Here is an 18717-nt window from a genome sequence, read left to right as displayed (position 1 = left end):
ATTCTGCCCCACTTAAAATTAAAAGCTGAGTTTCTTACAGGATCAAGTTAATGGGGCTCTATTCTGTGCTGACTCAGACACCAGCTTTCTCTCTTGTATCCCTGGATTCATCATTCTGCAAACATGCCATACACTTATGGCTTGACTAATAATATTTCTGCTCCTTGGTGTGTCAAGCCCTTATCCTCCTTTGCAAATATCTACCTCTAAAATTGCATTCCAGGCTTATAGGAAGAATTCATTCCATCTTTCCCTGTTTCTTCATGGCACTTTGTCTTTACTGCTAATATACAATATTTAGTTGCTTATATTCAGTCTAGTGACGGTAAGAGGATTTGCGACAGTGCAAAAGAAAGCACATGCTCATTATAACAGAAAACTATTAACATAGGATTGAAGGGATTTAAATAAGAAACCTTGATTTGGGAAACCTGTGGCATCAGGATATAAAACTTAGCTATACGCTTTCTAATTATCAGGATAAAAAAAGAAACATTAGGAATTACATGGGTCTTATTTTCAAGTAGAAGAAAGTAGGTTTATCAGGTGTTAAACTTAAGACAAATTCAATTTAACAGAGTTTGATTAAGCAAAGAATTGTTCACAAATTGGGCAGCCCCTAGAACCAGAATTGGTTCACAGTGTCTTCAGGGCTGTACCTGGTCAGATAATATTTATGAGCAGAAACGGGAAAGTGAGGTACAGAAAAGGGAAATAGGGTACTGAAACAGCTGGATTGGTTACAGCTCAGCATTTGCCTTATTTGGACACATGTTCAACAGTTGGCCACCTATGATTGGCTAAAACTCTGATTGGTACAAGAAAAGATTACAATCTCTACACTTCCAGTTAGGTTACACTTTACTGTGTACGAAGAGACCTTCAGGCTGAACTTAAAACGTGTGAGGAAGAAACTTTAGGCTAAATGTAATTTAACACAGGAGAGGGAGACTCATAATATTTCTTCTCACTGGGGTGTCATGCCCTGAGCCCAGAAGTGCATTTTTTATTAATATTTATATAAGTGACTATACAAGGACTGTCCGTTTTAACAATAAAGAATTAGTTGTTTCTGATACACTAATGACTGTAGGTAAGTGACTCCAGGATTAGCTGACTGTGGCCTTAGCTACATCAACAAAGCCTGAGTTTTTTTCTACTCCATCCCCTCAGCATATTAACCTCATCTGCAGGCTACCATTCCTCATCGATAAAAAGTAGTTCTAGGCATTACAGTTCATGACAATGCCACTGACAGATAAGTAATCTTCTTTATGTCTTTTTTAAGATCAAGGCAATCCTTTTCTGGAAATCATTGCATTAGATGTCTTCTTATGTCTAATTGGCCAGAATTCCTTAAACATTCTCCTGCTGAAAGTAATCATTGACCAGGGGAATGGGATCTCCATGATTGCTTATTGAACTACTGGCACTGGGGGGCTGGGATCAGCTTTTTCTGAAACAGTGGTAGCATGGGAAAAGAGGATAACTGTACAGATTCAGAGTTCAATTAGGAAAGAGGCTGATTATATAGGTCCACTACAGAGACCAACTGAACAGTGTCAGTTTTGTCTTATGTGAAACAACCCATAAATTGTTTGTTTTCTTTCTTTCTTTTCTTTTTTTTTTTTTTTTTTTGAGATGGAGTCTTGCCCTGTTGCCCAGCCTGGAGTGCAGTGGTGTGATCTCGGCTCATTGCAACCTCTGCCTACCAGGTTCAAGCAGTTCTCTCATCTCAGCCTCCCGAGTAGCTGGGATTACAGGCACGTGCCACCACGCCTGGCTAATTATTGTATTTTTAGTAGAAATGGGGTTTCACTATGTTGGCCAGGCTGGTCTTGAACTCCTGACCTCAAGTGATCTGCTTGCCACAGCCTCCCAAAGTGCTGGGATTGCAGGTGTGACCCACCGCACCTGGCCCATAAATCATTTCTTATATCAGCCTAGCTGAAAGTCAGTTACATAGCCATAAAAAAAATCATTATTAAACAATTTATTGGAGGCCAGAGGTAAAAAAAGATAAGTAGGAAGCGTTTTGGTGGTTTGCCCTAACATAGAATGGGGGTTAACGAAGTGTGTGTCCCCCACAACTTTCTCAACAACATTAGCATCAACATGATGGAGGAAATGATGAGAAAGCATCACAGAGGAACTTGTGAGACATGCAGATTCTCAGGCTCCATCAAACTCTAGTGAATTAGACACTATGGGAGTGGGGCCCAACTGTGCTTTAACAAAGCCCTTCAAGTGGTTGAGCTGAAAACTCAAGTTTGAGAATCGCTGATATTGGACATTAAGAAAATGACTGGAATACTTGGCCTTTGCCCCAACTATCCCTCCTGTGCACACAGATGGGCTCCAGGTAGAGTGGAACTAAGCTTTTTTTAGACAATTGCACTTATTCTGTTCAGGTGCTAGAATAAGGGCAATTTTAAAGCATCCAAATTTGATACCCTGAAGTAGAGAAAAGTTCACTTAGACAACAAAAATTTTGAGGAAAAATACTGTTTATCAGCGCTCAATGAATGTTTGTAAATTCAGCCTTTCCTCATCTGTAAAATGGCTGAATTACTTAGGGCAGAGTTTATATAGATTAAATGAAAGTATTACTACAAGTACCTTTAAACCCAGAAATGACTTAAAAGGTTTCATTTTTTCATGCTAACACCTGTTGGTTCTGTTTAGCTGGTTGAAGTTTCTTCTTGAGAAAGATTCTTATTTAGCAGGCTGGAGTGCCTGGATCTATTCGGTGATTTCTGCCTTGAGTTTAGAATGGAGGAGTGGCCACTTATATTCACGTTAGTCATTCCTATTTTAAACTGTTGTGTTTACTGTTTTATTAGTATAACTATTACTGCATGCACAGTCTACACACTTCAGTTTATTAGAAATCTGTTAATTCTTACGTGTCTTTTATGTAAAGCGTGATTGTCTATCTTTAATCTTTGTCAACAAAATGAGATTTGACTTTTAGTTGGAAATTTTCCTGCAGGACAGTTTTAGCTTTGGGCTTTTCAGTATTCTGTTATTTGTCTAGTTTTTGGTCAGTGAAAGAAGTAAAATCTGTATATATGTAACTCCAGAGTATACTCTAATATTAACGTGATAAATCTTCTTTTTTTGGGGGTGGGGGAGACAGAATCTCGCTCTGTTGCCCAGTCTGGAGTGCAGTGGCACGATCTTGGCTCACTGCAACCTCCACCTCCTGGGTTCAGGCAATTTCTCCCATCTCAGCCTGCCAAGTAGCTGAGATTACAGGAGGCTGCCACCACACCTGGCTAGTTTTTGTATTTTTTCTTTTAGTAAACAAGGGGTTTCACCATGTTGTCCAGGTTGGTCTCGAGCTTCTGACCTCAGGGGATTCACCTGCCTCAGCCTCCCAAAGTGCTGGGATTACAGGTGTATGCCACCATGCCCGGTCTTAATATGATAAATCTTTTAATTTAGGGAGGCAGAACAGAGAGCATTCACTGTATGAGTAAGTTAACAGATTTTGGAATGCAGTGGAAGAATTTGATGCAGAATAAAGCATGCTTTCATGCAGATCCATAGTCATTGCAGTTAGAATTCAGGTCTGCAACAGACATAAATTGGCTAGTGTAAAGAAACCCCATATTATTATTCAGTTCTAAAATACAAACTGGGATGTAGACCTTTTTAAGACACTTCACTTTATTAAATAGCTTTTGGGTCAATAGAGTAATGTAATTTTCTTACTTTGTGTCAGAGTCCATTGGCCAGCTACTTGTACTACACTGTATTATATCATGGCAGACAAAAGCATTGCAGCCTCAGGTCAAGGCCATGCAGTGAGTTAGGGATTGAGTTCCTGCCGTTTTTCAGGACTTCTGATTTCTAGCCTAAGGTTCTTACTCTTTGATCCCACCAGTGGGCACTGACTGGATCAGAGGCAGTCACTCCAAACATTGCTTTTTTAATGGTAGGAAATAGAAACGAAAGACACTTGTTTCCACTGCAAGAATGAGCCTGATCAAGTTTTCTGGTATCCGCACCTGTGTTAGTTCTGTATTAAAAGCTATTTACACAGCTGAGTCAGGAATTGTCCTTCACCTGTACTTGCTACAAAACAAGAGAACCCAAACTTTCTTTGCCACTGTTTATTGGTTAGGAACCTATGATCATGCTGATAAATTACTGAATTCTCCTGTTACAAGTTAGGAAACAGTGGGATTTGTTCCATCAGTTTGATTCACTAGACAGTGTTGATTTCTGGTCTCCCTGGAACCATTGTTGACTGAACAGGAAACTGTTTCTGTTATCTCTGCTAATAGTAAAGAGCATGGTGCAGATATTCAAAATAAAATGATTTATAACTACCCAGAAGGTACAAGTGCTATCGGGACAAGTTCCTCATAGCACAGTAATGTCATTTGGAACACAAGGTAGATTGTTACATAATTAATATGTTTGTGATATTTAAATTATTACATGTATAAAATTCTGTAGATGTGAAAATTATGGGGAAAAATAAGTATTTTAAGAGTTTATGTCATTTTTAAATAACATATAAAGTGTATACATGCATTACTTTGTCAGCTGATGGTTCATTGTTTCAGAAGTGGCGTATAAATAAATTACTAACTGAAATGCCCAAGTAAAATGCTCTAAAATGTTTTAGTGTGGCCCTTTTTATAGTGAGATATCTTTTCATAATTCAAAAATTTTGTTAAATTTTAAATTATCTAGTCTTTTTCTCACATTTTGGTGTAAAAAACTAAGAACATAGAATTATTCATGTTCTTAGTGATTTTAAGGACTTATTTTTAAGTGTATTATAGACATTTTTATTTAAAACATGTTTTTTAAAAAATTATTATAGCTGTATGTTGATGTCTCATCTTGAGGAACCAAAAGTAACAGAAGATGAAGAACCACCCACAGAACAAGATAAGAGGAAAAAGATGGTAAGTTATAAAAGTAGCTTCTAAAAATTAAGAACCATATATTATCATTTTCTGTAGGTTCAGAAATATCTATGGTCTATTTGTCCATCCAGCTATATGTCTATCCATCTATCCCATGTTACAGAATTAATGTTAGGTGTACCCTAAAACAGATACATTTTATTCCTAGTACAGAAAGTTGAGGTTAACTTTTCATCTGAAATAACTGTTGCTTATCTTAGTGCAGAGCAGATGATTTAGTGTTTTACTTATGGAAAGTATGTGACCTGCAAACCTTATTTAAGTTGAAATGTTTATTCTTCTGTTTTGAGGAGATGTACTGAAATTTCCTTGCATTCCCTATTATTTTATAGATCTTCACATGAACTTTTGCTGATCTGCATCACAGGCTTTTATAAAAATGCCCTTAAGTTAACCACTAACTTGTTGTAAAAACCACTAATTCTCACCAGAGGAATCTGATAAGGGGAAAAGAACAAAAAAAAGGAAATATCTAAAATATCTTGCCTTTTAATATTATATATAATCGTGAATGTTTAAATATTTATCTTGACCATAAATATAAAATAGGTACATAAGAAACTATTTTTTCCCTTTTCTTTTGGAATCTTTTCTTGTCTTCTGGCCTCATCATTTAACTAACTTTATTATACCTTCTTTCCTCATTTGCAAAATGAAAACAATTGTATCTACCTCATAGATAGAATAAATAAATATTTAAAATGGTTATGGATACCTAGTAATTACTCTGTAAGAGTTAGCTGTCATTTTAATCTGATCATTGTATTTACACCTCGCATTACAGCACGTTAGCCCTCAAGGGCCTAATCCTTAGCTTATAGCTACCATTGCACTGCTCTGAGAGCCTTCTTTTAAACTGTTTGAATTTAACTCATTTTACTTTGCTTTTATGCTAGGTATCATCTCCCTAGCACATAGTGTAGAGGAAAGGACAACATCCAAGGATTCTTAAGACCTGAATTCTAGTCCTTTTTTACTATTACTTGTGACCTTGAGCAAGTCACCTTGTCTTTGTAGATCCGTTTGCCTCATCTGTGAAAAGCGGCAGAAATTGGATTAGCAAATGTCCAGGGTCTTCGAACTGAAAAATTACTGTTAAAACTCTTAATATCATTACTTTTCTTCCCCCAAAACAATGTTTGTACATATAATAAGTCCTCATTTAACATCACTGATAGTTTCTTGGAAACTGTAACTTGAAGCAGAAAAACATATAATGAACCTAGTTGTACCATGGGCTAATTGATCTAAACAAGAAGCTCCTACAGCATATTTCTGGTCACAAAAACATCACCGAACTTCTTAATAAAGATCCAAAACACTTCTAATATTTAACATTGAAGTAAGTGTGAGCTATATATACGTTTAAGAAAGATTAATGAAAACAAGTTAAATTATTTTCCCTTGTTTTTGGTGAATCAGTGAGTGATGATGGTCGTGATGGTGGGTTAAATCAAGGAATAAATGTTTGCAAAGTGAAAATTGTAAGGAGCACCTCCTACTGCCATGCACTTCAAAAACCAACAAATCTGGCGAGCTCGCTGAAAGCTTTCATAGAGCAGCATTTATATGCATTTGTATGACAATAATTTGTATTCATTCATTCTTTCATTTTTGCAACCCACTTATTCTGCTTTACGGTAGTGGGTGGCTGGAGCCTTTCCTAGCAGCTAAGGGTGCAAGACGGGAACCAGTCCTGGACAGGACACCACTTCCTGACAGGGTGCACTTGCACACACTTACACTCAGATGGGAACAATTTAAACACGCCAGTTCACCTAGTGTGCACAGCTTTGGGATGTGGGAGGAAACTGGAGTACCCAGAGAAAAGTCACGCAGACATGGAGAGAACACGCAAACTCCACACAGACAGTGGACCCAGCCCAAATCCATTTGTTTTCCTTTTCAAAGTTACAATGAAATGATGATAGCAAGGACCTGCTGCGCAGTCACGCACTGCTCAGCAACACAACATTTCGGTCAACAGCACACTGCATATGATAGTGGTCCGATAAGATAATGATACCATATTTTTACTGTACCTTTTATGTGTTTTGATGTGTTTAGATACACAGATACTACTTGGTTACAGTTGCCTACAGTATTCGCTACAGTAACATGCTGTACAGATTTGTTGCCTAGGAGCAATAGGTTATACCATGTAGCCTAGGTGTATTGTAGGCTGTACCATCTAGGTTTGTGTAAGCACACTCCATAATGTTTACACAAGGAACTTGCCTAACAATGCATTTCTCAGAATGTATGCTCATCTTTAAGCAATGCATGACTATTTATCTCGAGAAGTATTTTTCCTTTGAAATTAAACTGTTTTGTGGTTGTTTTGTTTTGTTTTGTTTTGCAATGGAGTCTCGCTCTATCACCCAGGCTGGAGTGCAGTGGTATGATCTCGGCTCACTGCAACCTCCGCCTCCCAGGTTCAAGCAGTAACCATACCTCAGCCTCCTGAGTAGCTGGGACTACAAGTGTGTGCCACCATGTCTGGCTAATTTTTTTGTATTTTTAGTGGGCACGGGGTTTTGCCATGTTGGCCAAGCTGGTCTTGAACTCCTGACCTCAGGTGATCTGCCCACCTTGGCCTCCCAAAGTGCTGGGATTACAGGTGTGAGCCACCATGCCTGGCCTATGTGGTATCTTAAATACGTGGAAAGTATTTTTTTTTGCACCTACAGTAATAATAACCTCTAAGTATAGCCTAACATTTGTCTTTCTACTGCTCACACCCCCACTTTATCATTCTAATTATATGTAGTATTGGTTTATAGAACAACCATTATTTTTTTAAGTGGCTGATTTTAAGTTACTCACTACAGTAGATATTTAATATAGATTTATATTATCATCTCTAGTAAGATTTCCAGTACCTTGGTCTTGCTCTTGGATACCCACTGCTCTTAGATATGCTGAGGATACCACAGCAGTTTTTGACTGAAGCTGGGATTGTGTATTGTATAACATTTAATAAATCCAATTATGAATACATGCTAATTTTCCAACAACTTTAAACAAAGAAAATTTGTTTCACTTATCTCTTAGAATTATAAGTTAATATATTTTTTCAGTAATTATGTCATTCTTGAACTGTATTGTCTATAACGTTAGACATTTTTTGAGAACTATCCAGCAATATCTTGGTTGTTTCTTCAAAGGAGGAGAGTAAACATTTGCTGGCAAATGGTTATGAATTATTCTTTACAAAAAAATTAGCAAAGGCTTTTCTCATTTTAAAATGAAATTATTTACTAGGAAGAAAAATATAGCTGCTTAGTTCCAAGGTCACATAAATGAAAATTTGATTCGCTTACTGTCATTGTTGTCTTAAAGTAGTCCATAAAATGTGGTGTCTGTGTTTCAGCAGCTGCTTTGGTAGAGAATAGCAGTAGTGATTGTAGTTCAGAAAGGCAGATGATTAATGTTATATCAAATGTGCCAAATAATTTTCCATACGTTTCTGAGAATTCTCTATATTTTATTTCAAATAAGGATGAAATTTACACTCAGGAAAGCTATTAAGTTGTCCAGCCTTTTGATCTCCCTTTTCATTCTGCCTCTCTCTCTACCTTTCATTTCGGTGAAATAATACTTAGAATAGCACATGCAGCTCAAGCATTTTATTTAATATATGTTTCCTTTCTGTCCAGTATATTCTAATTAGTAGAATAATAATTTTATGACCTTTACTATAAAGACTTCAGCTAATATATTAACATCTTTAGTTTTTTGTAATTTTTTGAAATCTGACTCATAGTCACTTGTAAGTTGTAATTTCCAAATTCTAGTTTTGAGCATTTTAATGCTTTCTCACAACTCTATGATACCAGCTAACAAAGTATTATTATTATTATTATTATTATTTTATTTATTTTTTGGGATAGTCTTGCTCTGTTGTCCAGGTTGGAGTGCAGTGGGTGCAAACATGGTTTACTCAGCCTCAACTTCCTGGGCTCAAAGAACCTTCCTGTCTCAGCTTCCTGTGTAGCTGAGACCACATGTGCATGCCACTACGCTAATTTTTACATGTTTTGTAGAGACAGGGTCCCACTTTGTTGCTTAGGCTGGTCTCGAACTCTTAGGCTCAAGAGATCCTCCCTTGTCAGCCTTCCAAAGTGCCGGCATTACAGGTGTGAGCCACTCCACCCTCCCTATTTTTTCATATTATTACTTGTTTTTTTTTTAAATGGGCAAATGAAAACTGTATGTATCTGTGGTGTACAACATGGTGTTTTAAAATATGTGTATATTGCAGAATGGCTGAATCAATCTAATGAGCAAATCTGTTACCAGTTGAGCTCATTCAGAAAGAGAAAAGTTGGGCCAGGCGTGGTGGCTTATGCCTGTAATCCCACTACTTTGGGAGGCCGAGGTGGGCAAATCGCTTGAGCCTAGGAGTTCAAGACCAGCCTGGGCAACATAGGTGAATCCCGCCTCTAAAAAAAAAAAAAAAAATTTAGCTGGGCATGATGGCGTGCATCTGTAGTCCCAGCTACTTGGGAGGCTGAGGTGGGAGGATTGCTTGAACATGGGAGACGGAGGTTGCAGTGAGCCAAAATCATGCCACTGGTACTCCAGCCTAGGCAACAGAATGAGACCCTGTCTTAAAAAAAAAAAAAAAAAAAAAAAAAAAAAGGAGAACCCTTATGTCTCATTACAAACCACTGAAGTTAAAATGTGCGCGGCCGGGTACGGTGGCTCACGCCTGTCATCCCAGCACTTCGGGAGGCCGAGACAGGCAGATCACGAAGTCAGGAGATCGAGACCACCCTGGCTAACACAGTGAAACCCCATCTCTACTAAAAATACAAAAAAATTAGCCGGGCGTGGTGGCATGCGCCTGTAGTCCCATCTGCTGCATTATCATTTGAATGTGTTTTAAATTGAAACATATATATGACAAACATAATCTGCAGCTTTACTTAGCTTTTTAATGCAATCAAGTAGTGTAGACTGCAGCTCTGGCAAGCTTGGCATCATAGTCTTTTGCCTAGGCTCCAACATATGTAAGTAAACTATACGTTAGGTTGAGTTGCATTTTATTTGATGAATTTATAAGTACATCCTAAGTTTCATGCCAAATATAACAAATCCTGAGCATGGCTTTTGTACTGTCTTAGAGTGATTATTGTTTCTGTACTGCTCTTGCCAAATACCGTACTGGCTCAAGGATGGAGAAGAGTGCTGCACTGTGAGGATGGAATTGTCCTGCAATCAGAGCCTACACATAGCTAACATTTTTCTCTTAGAGCACAGAGATATCTCCCTCATTTCCCCCTCCCCGCTTTCCCCTCCTTTACTCATCAACTCTGAAAACTTTCATTTTATCTAACTTTTGGATCTAGAAGCTTTCTTTAGACTTGTAGTTATTAGAATTTAGAATACATCATCAAAAGGAAAGTGACACTGTTATGAGTTGAAACTATTTCATAAGGTTTTCTGGAAATCTTTATTCCAAATATAATGTCAACAGGGCACCCTGTGGTAGTGGCTTGGGGTGGGAGTTTTTAAACTCTCTCTGGATGATTTTGACCACTGAGAACCAGTAGATTGATTCTTTTGCCTGCTCCCATTTGCTTCTAGAAAACCTCAGCAGAACTACTATAAAGATAGAATTGTATTGGTACTGATAAGGTACTGTGTTGTTCTTAATTAAATATCAGTAATTTTTAATGTATGCATAAAATACATTTTCCTTTTGCAAATAATAATATGAGAATAATTCATCATCATATTGGTGGCTTCAGAACTGCCCTTTGAGAATCCTTACCTTATAGCATTCAGTAATCAAGATAAATTATAGCATTGTTGAAAATACTTTTTAGTATTCAGCTTACATGCAGTCCACCCAGGTTATGAGTTGAGAGACCTTTTTTCTTTTCTCAACTTGCGCAGTTAACATTTATCACTTCTAGTGTCATGCCACATCTCTTTTTTTTTTTTTTTTTGGAGAGTCTTACTCTGTCACCCAGGCTAGAGTGCAATGGTGCTATCTCAGCTCATTGCAACCTCTGCCTCCCGGGTTCAAGCGATTCTCCTGCTTCAGCCTCCCAAGTAGCTGAGATTACAGGTGTGCACCACCACTGCTGGCTAATTTTTGTATTTTTAGGTTAGAGACGGGGTTTCACCATGTTGGCCAGGCTGTTCCTGAACTCCTGACCTCAAGTGATCCACCCGCCTTGGCCTCCCAAAGTGCTGGGATTACAGGCATGAGCCACCACTCCTGGCCTCTCATGCCACATCTTGACCCCAAACCTTGAACTCCAACATTTCTCTCTCATCACAGTCTCTTCTTCCTTACTAATCATTCCTTTTCTTTTGGTAGATCTATTTTGAACTTTATCTGGAGCCCTACAATTTTTCCTTACTTTGTCCTCTTAAATCCTAGAGTACCATATTCTTTGCTGTTTTTACCTTTGGACAAGCCATAGCCCTCACCCTCTCTATTTCAGACTTACTGTATCTGGGGGCCTGGGAATCAGGCATACATATTTTCTAAAAGCTTCACATGTTCTTTTGGTGTATAACCAGGGTTGAAAACCACTAGAATAAGAATTAAACCCCTTGACACTCTTTTAAGAAAGACCTCTGCAGTCTGCCTCCTTTTAAACTTTGTCCTGTATTCTCATTCTATCTCCTTCACTGGCTAAACCAAATGACTTGTCTCCACACGTTATATGGTTTCTGCCTCTATTACATGCTAGTCCTCCATCTGGAATAGCCCTTTTGTCCCTTTTCTCCCCACTGAGTTTTCTCATTTGCCATTTTAATTCCCATATATGCCGTGTCCCCCACATAGACGCAACCTCCCCCACTGTCCACATCCTGTACCACAGTGTTAAATTTGTTACAGCTGATGACCCTACATTGACACATCATCACTGACAATTGATAGTTTATGTTAGGGTTCACTCTGGTATTGTACATTCTATGGGTCTTAATAAATGTATAACGATGTGTATCCAACATTGTAGTATCATACGTAAGAGTTTCACTGCCTTCAAAATCCTGTGTTCTGCCTATTCATCCCTCCCTCCCCTGAGCCCTTGGTGTTTTTACTGTCTCCATCATTTTGTCTTTTCTGGAATGTTATGCAGTAGGACTCATACACTGTGTAGCCTCATATGATTTTTATTCAGAAAGTCAGCAGAGTGTGATGTTGCAGCTAATGTGTGTTGTCACTTGTCTGCTGGCTCACCATGCTGGTGTGGGGAAGCAGCTGGAACTGCAGCAACTCCACGTCCTGCCAGATCCTCTCTAGCTTCTCTTACTTTAGAGCCAGGCACATGCCTAGTTTAATAATGAAGGCATTGGCTTCTCTTAGAAGATACCCCATCAGCAAAGTTGAAGACTTGGAAGTGATGAGAGGCTAAAGGGTGTTCCCATCTGTTCTTATAGGTTCTACTCATTCTTGCAGTTTCACTTTGCCCTGCCCCTTGGGCCATATGACTTCAGGCTGTAGCATCACCAGCACAAAAAGAAACAGCCTTCCATGGACTAGACGTTTAACTGGTTCTCACAGTCATGGAAGATCAAATCCCTATAATAAGGCCAAATATATGATTGATACAAGCTCCCTAATGCCTAACAGCATGTATGATGTATATCAGGTGCTCAGCAAATGTTTGTTGAATGGATAAGTGACTGGATGAACCAGTGAATGAATGAGAGACACAGTCCCTGCCCTCAAGGAGCTCCTAGACCAGTGTAGAGACAGAACTGAGATGTAGGGCTGACAACACAATTGTGTCATTTTGACATCTCTAGTGGAGCAGTCTGGAGAAGAGCTGGGCCTGCCCCTAGGCCTCCCAGTCACCAATGTCTTCCTGGTTTGGGTTTATGCTGGGTGAGGTGATGGGCACTTCATTAGACTGCCATGTTAGTTGGTGTCCCCAGGGGTCTGGGAGCACATAATTCAGTGTCCTAATGTCCAGCAGGTGACTGCAAGGGTTGCTTCTGAAAATGAGGTTCTAACTGTTGTGTGTCCAGGTGCTACAGCAAATATGAGGTCAACTCGTAGTCACATGTGTAGGTCTGCTTCTGGCGCCTGCTCCTGGGACCACATTGGATGTGGCTGTTGGCGATACTGTAATTGTAGCAGTCCCATTTAGGGAAGCACTGCCTAGCTCTCAGGAGGGAATAACAGCAGTCATGGGTGAGGCAACAACCAGTTGTTGGCATCCACTGGCTGCCTCTGGCCCACCAAACCACAGTGGCAGCCATAGATGAGGTACTTGTAATATTACTGGATATATTTTATCATACTGTTTGAGTGAATAAAAGCATAGGCTTGAATGCTATGTTAACCTGGTTAACATAGAGGTACTCATATTTGTTACTTTATTGCTTGCCATCTGATTATTTCTTTTTTCCTTCAAAAATTACTGAAATGATTTTGTTTTTTTCTTTATCCTTTGGCACAAGATGATCTTTACAAAGTTTGTAGATAGATAATAGGAAAAAGCCAGCTATATATTGAAAAACAGTTTGAAAGATAGTGAATATAAATTATTGCTTCTCATTTTGCAATGAGAAAGCAATTTTACTATTAATTTTTATCCATATGTCTGTCTTTTGGTTGTCACTGGTTTGTTGTCACTTACGTGTTGGTTATCACATATCACATATATTTGCACCAAATTTGGTTATCATAAGGCCCAGTTTATAAAAATGTGTGCAAATCCTCACACTCCATTCTTTTAAGACTTAACAAAATTAACAATATTAAAAGCATTTCTCTATTTACTCTTAGTTAAGTAATCAAATAATCAAGTGATAATAATCAAATGATCAAGTAATCAAATAATCCTACCTGCTACCATTGCACAACTAAATATATAATGGCAATAGAACTAGCATCTTCAAAATGAATCTTTTTTTTTCTTCTGTATTCATTCCACATACATTTTTTAATGCTTACCATGTGAAAACCATTGATCTTTATAATCAGTACTTCCTCTGAGAACCTATCTTCTAGGGTATTTTGATCAACAGTACATACATAGTATTTTTAAAGTGTTAGATATCATTAACTTATTACCAGGCCAGTTTCTTAAAATGGAAAGATGTACTTGTTTTTATCTGTGCTTTGCTCACATTCTACCTGCTTCTCTAAGTTTGATTAACTGACTGTTGTACTGCTGTTGATACATCCTTATTTTCATTTCTAGATGATACACTGAAACATACAAAAAGCCATTGTAGGACATATAACTTTACCTATAAATATTTCAAAATTGTAAACCAAACATAGCTTTCCTTATAAATGAGGCCCACAAGCTCAATGTTAAACTTATCTCAAGTATTAGAAATACACTGTGGTCATGGGTAATTCAGGTCCTAAAAAGTGCAGAGTTGAAAGTGACATTAAAACAATCCAAGAAGATAGGAAATAATGAATTGAAATAATCCAACTGAGATGCAATAAAGATACAAATTGATAACCAGGCATCCTAAGGTAGCAGTTCTTCCTGTGATAGAGCTAAAATGTTAATCAAAAAATAGTTTCAGATTATGGAGGTTAAGATCCTTCACAGTAGGCTACATAATAGTAATCAAAGACACTGGAAAAGAAAATTCCCTTGAAAATGCCTTTGGAACTAAATAAAGTGATGATAGTGATGGTTATTTTTTAGTTGAGATTTCAAATTAATTGCCTGCTGACGTCAGTATTGTTCTTGAGTATTGCATAGCAGACGGCCTCACTGTATCTCCCTTATTTACTTGAATTGTTACTAAAAACCTTAATCGTGATGAATTCAGTAACTTTGCCCCTGTTCACTTGGAAACGTTGGCAACATGGTATTGGCTCAAGGTAAATAAAATCTTCAGGTTTGTAAATGAAGAATGTGGTCTCATTTGGGAGAACTTTTTTAGTAACTTAGGTAACATGCCAGGGTACATTAGACTGCCTTCATGGCAGTTTTTCCTATTTCCTGTTTTTCTCTTCTGCTTCTTTTTCTCAATAAATTGTAGTACTTACTGTCTTTTAATATAAGGGACTTGTCTTTCAAGGGAAGAAAAATTAAGTAAACTTTTTGAAGAATTGTTCTGTATGTGGAAGTTGCCATTTTGAAGAAATTGATTTTTCATTACAAAAGTAACCTATACTAAAAACCACAAAATGAATGATATGTTGTGAAATAACATTCCCCTAGGTAACCTTTACTAACATTATGCGATAAGTCCTTCCAAATATTTTATATACATACATAAAATATATGATCTATATGTATTTTAAATGTTAAAATTACGTTACATTCTGTTCTGGTGCTTGATTTTTCTTAAATGAAGAACTGCATAATTCAGTGAACCAGTATTTTCCAAACGATCTGTGAGTACATGTTAAAAAAATCATTCAGAGGTAAAGATTTATTCAGAGAGTAAGACGGGCCAACGGATTTTAATGTGACAGAGAATGGGGGTCTATTGATATGGTTTCAGATTTCTTTTAAGAAACTACTATTTGTGAGTTTCAGTGTAGTTTCAAAGAAGAATATCCAAAATGGTCAGCAAAGGCTGTTAAATACTACTCCATTTTCCAGCTGCATATCTGAGAAAGACTGGATTTTCTTTACTTTAACCAAAACACATAATGCAACAGATTGAATGCTGAAATAGATACGAGAATCCGGCTTTCATTTAAGCCACACATTAGATTTCCAAGTATGTAAAGCAGTGCCATTTTTCTCACTAAAGAGATTTTTTTATTTTGAAAAATAGTTATTTATAAAAATTATATTAACATGTAATGGATTTATTGATATTTTAAAGTGAGTTGATAAGTATTTTTGAGTTTTCTAATTTCTGATCCAGTAAATATTGGTAGATTTAACCCATATAAGCAAATACTTCTTGAGATCACCAATAACTTTTAAATGTAAAAATATTAAGGGCCTTGAGGCCAAAATGAGAAACTACTCTTGAAAGACATTGAGATTGTTTCCATTTTTCAGTTATTATAAGCAGTGCTTCAGTAAACAACATCAAGTGCTGTCTTTGTGTACTTCTAAAAGTTTGTAAGTCTGTAGGAAAAATTCTTAGAAGTAGATATGCTGGGCTGAAGGATATGTGTTTTTGAAATAGTGATAGATTATACCAAATTGCCAATTTATGTGCTCAGGAGTGGTTCATGAGTCATCCTACAGTCTGATCAATGGGATAAGTAGAAAGCAGTGTTTTGTTGTTTAATGTACTTTTTCTTAATTATGAGTGAGACTAAGAATTTTTTAGATGTTTATAGCTCATTGATATTTTTTTGTTTGATGAATGGCTTGTTCATATTTCCCTCTCTCACACATTTTTTTACTGGACATTTTGTTTGATTATCTGATTTTAAATAAGAGTCCCATGGTAGATTTTATTTCCCAAGAATAGCCATAATAATATCTCCTATTCCACATGCTCTTCTTTTTTTTTTTTTTTTGAGGCAGAATCTTATTTTCTCACCCAGTTTGGAGTGCAGTAGTGTGATCTGGCTCACTGCAACCCCTATCTGATGGGCTCAAGCCATCCTCCCACCTCAGCCCTCCAAGTAGCAGGGACTACAGGTGCACACCACCACACCTGGCTAATTTTCATATTTTTTGTAGAGAAGAACTTTTGCCATGTTGCCCAGGCTCGTCTTGAACTCCCAAGCTCAGGCAATCGGCCCGCCTCAGCCTCCCAAAGTACTGGGATTACAGGTGTGAGCCACCACGCCTGGCACACATGCTCTTCTTAAAAATGTGATTTTGACATTCTTCCTTATTGGCAGGTTGGGTCTATATTCCTTCCCTTTGAAACTGGGCAAATTTGCTGATAGTTTATGATTTCCCAAGTCTCGATTATAAGATAGAGCTTCCACCTGGTTCTCTAAGGACACTTGTACTTGGAAACCAGCCACCATACTATAAGGAAGCCCATAAATCCATAAGAAGTAGGCCTCATTTTCCCCATCTGAGATCCCAGTTGACAGCCAGCATTAACTACTAAACTCATGAATCAGTGACCCTTAAGATGATTCCAGCCCCTGAAGGGCCTGAGTCACCCCAAGCCTTCAAGTCCTCCCTGTGTATATCCTAGCCACTTTAATTAATTTTTACATGAACCCTTGCAAGGTGAAATTACCTATGACAGACTTTAAAACAGCTGTGGTGCAGTTTTATCTTTATTTTCTTTTTCACATGTGCATTGTGTGTGAACATCATATTAATAAATCATCTGATTTTCTGGAGGTGTCTCCTTGGAATAAAGTACTTTAAAATAAAACACATAGAAAAGGAAAGCTTTTGTTATAGAAACTATTCAGATATTATTTATGACTTTCTTTGAACTTAACAGGAGTTGATTTCATCCCCACAATTGTCTTACTGAGCTGCAAGAAACCTGATGAGTTTCTTAACCTTATTCAAAATGGCTTTATGTCATTGTGTGAATTAAGTTGAGGTAACTTTTACATACAGACAAAGAGGAGGAAGGATCTTTGTTTAATAGTGGTTCTCAACTGGGTACTATTTTGCCCTGCTCCTCGCCCCTTCCCGCCAGCATTGTTATTACAGGACAGGGAAGTGCTGCTGGCAGTAATGGGTGGGAGCCAAGGCTGTTGCTAAGTTCTGCAGTACGTAGAACTGAAATGGAAGAGTTCCCTGACCCGCCCTCCACCACCCCGCAGGATATGCGACAGGGGTGTGACTCATCCACAAGTGCTCAAGCCCCTTATGGGAGGGTGAGCATGCAGACAGGTAGGTGCAGGAGCCAGGGCAAATACCCCTGGGCTCCAGCCCCATGACAACATCCAGAGGTGGTAGCCTGCAACTCCCAAAACCCAAGTGTGTGTGTATGTGTTACAGTCCACTTTTAGCTTTGCTGTCTGCAGACAGCTTAAGCGTTAACCAGCTCAGTGCCGTCTTAGTACGCAGGTCCTTGTCTGGCATCCAGGAAGAATCAGGTCAAACACAGACTTGAAGATGGTGAATGTGGGGGTTTTATTGACTGGTGGAGGTGGCTCTCAGTGAGCTGTATGGGGAGCTGGAAAGGGTATGGAGTGGGAAGATGATCTTTCCCTAGACTTTAGCCATCCAGTGGCCAATCTCCTTTCCTACCACCCCAGCCGAACTCCTATTGGCGTTCTGATGCTCCTCTTCTTCCTTCCCTGCTGTGCCATTCTGCTGTTCTGCTCTTCTTTTCTCCTTATGGAGCTGTGGATTGCGGTCTATATAGGTACAGGATAAGGGGGTGTGGTGGGCCGTATGGAAACTTTTGGGCATGAAAACAGGAGTGCCTGTTCCCATTTAGGGCCTCGAGTTTCCTGGCTTGAGGGTGAGGCCTTTGCCAGGGAACTGCCCTCTTCTACCCAGTATTTCCGTTTTCTGTCTGTGTCAGAACAACCCCCCCCAATAACAAAGAATTATCTACCCAATGTTTGATAGTCCCAAGTTTGAGAAACCCTGAATTTAAGCCACCCATGTTTTGTTGGTTTAGTTTTGAGTTTAGATTTTGCAAGTATAATTATCTTGTTTCACTGAGCAGTTGCAGGAGTATCATTCAAGAAGTATTTATTAGGTGCATACCATGTGCCAAAATAGTAGATGGCTTATAGAGGGCCTTGTATGCCATAAGTGTAGCAGACAGAATAATCCCTCTCATCCCCCAGGGATGTGCATGTCCTAATCCCTGGAACCTGTGAATGTGTTTCATGTATCAAAGAACAAAATTTCAACAAAGTGAGTTTCAAAGATTTAATTAGCTTTTATTAGTGATTCATGAATCAGGCAGCATCCAA

General features: G+C 38.3%; 1 protein-coding gene across 8 annotated transcripts in view; it reads left to right on the top strand.

Annotated features, from left to right (window-relative positions):
• Window positions 1-18717, top strand: part of IPO11 (importin 11) — a 221483-nt gene that overhangs the window by 189912 nt on the left and 12854 nt on the right. For 6 of the 8 annotated variants that reach the window (XM_063811213.1, XM_054684345.2, XM_016953259.4 and 3 more), the window contains one exon: window positions 4841-4925. The exons of the other annotated variants lie outside the window; for them this stretch is intronic. In XM_063811213.1, the coding sequence (XP_063667283.1) occupies window positions 4841-4925 (85 nt within the window). The remainder of the gene's footprint in view (window positions 1-4840; window positions 4926-18717) is intronic. 8 annotated transcript variants of the gene reach the window in all.

This window comes from Pan troglodytes, chromosome 4, assembly GCF_028858775.2.
Source record: "Pan troglodytes isolate AG18354 chromosome 4, NHGRI_mPanTro3-v2.0_pri, whole genome shotgun sequence".
In the NCBI taxonomy this organism is placed as follows: domain Eukaryota; kingdom Metazoa; phylum Chordata; class Mammalia; order Primates; family Hominidae; genus Pan; species Pan troglodytes.
Note: the sequence above shows the minus strand (reverse complement) of the source record. Positions and strands in the feature narration are given on the sequence as shown.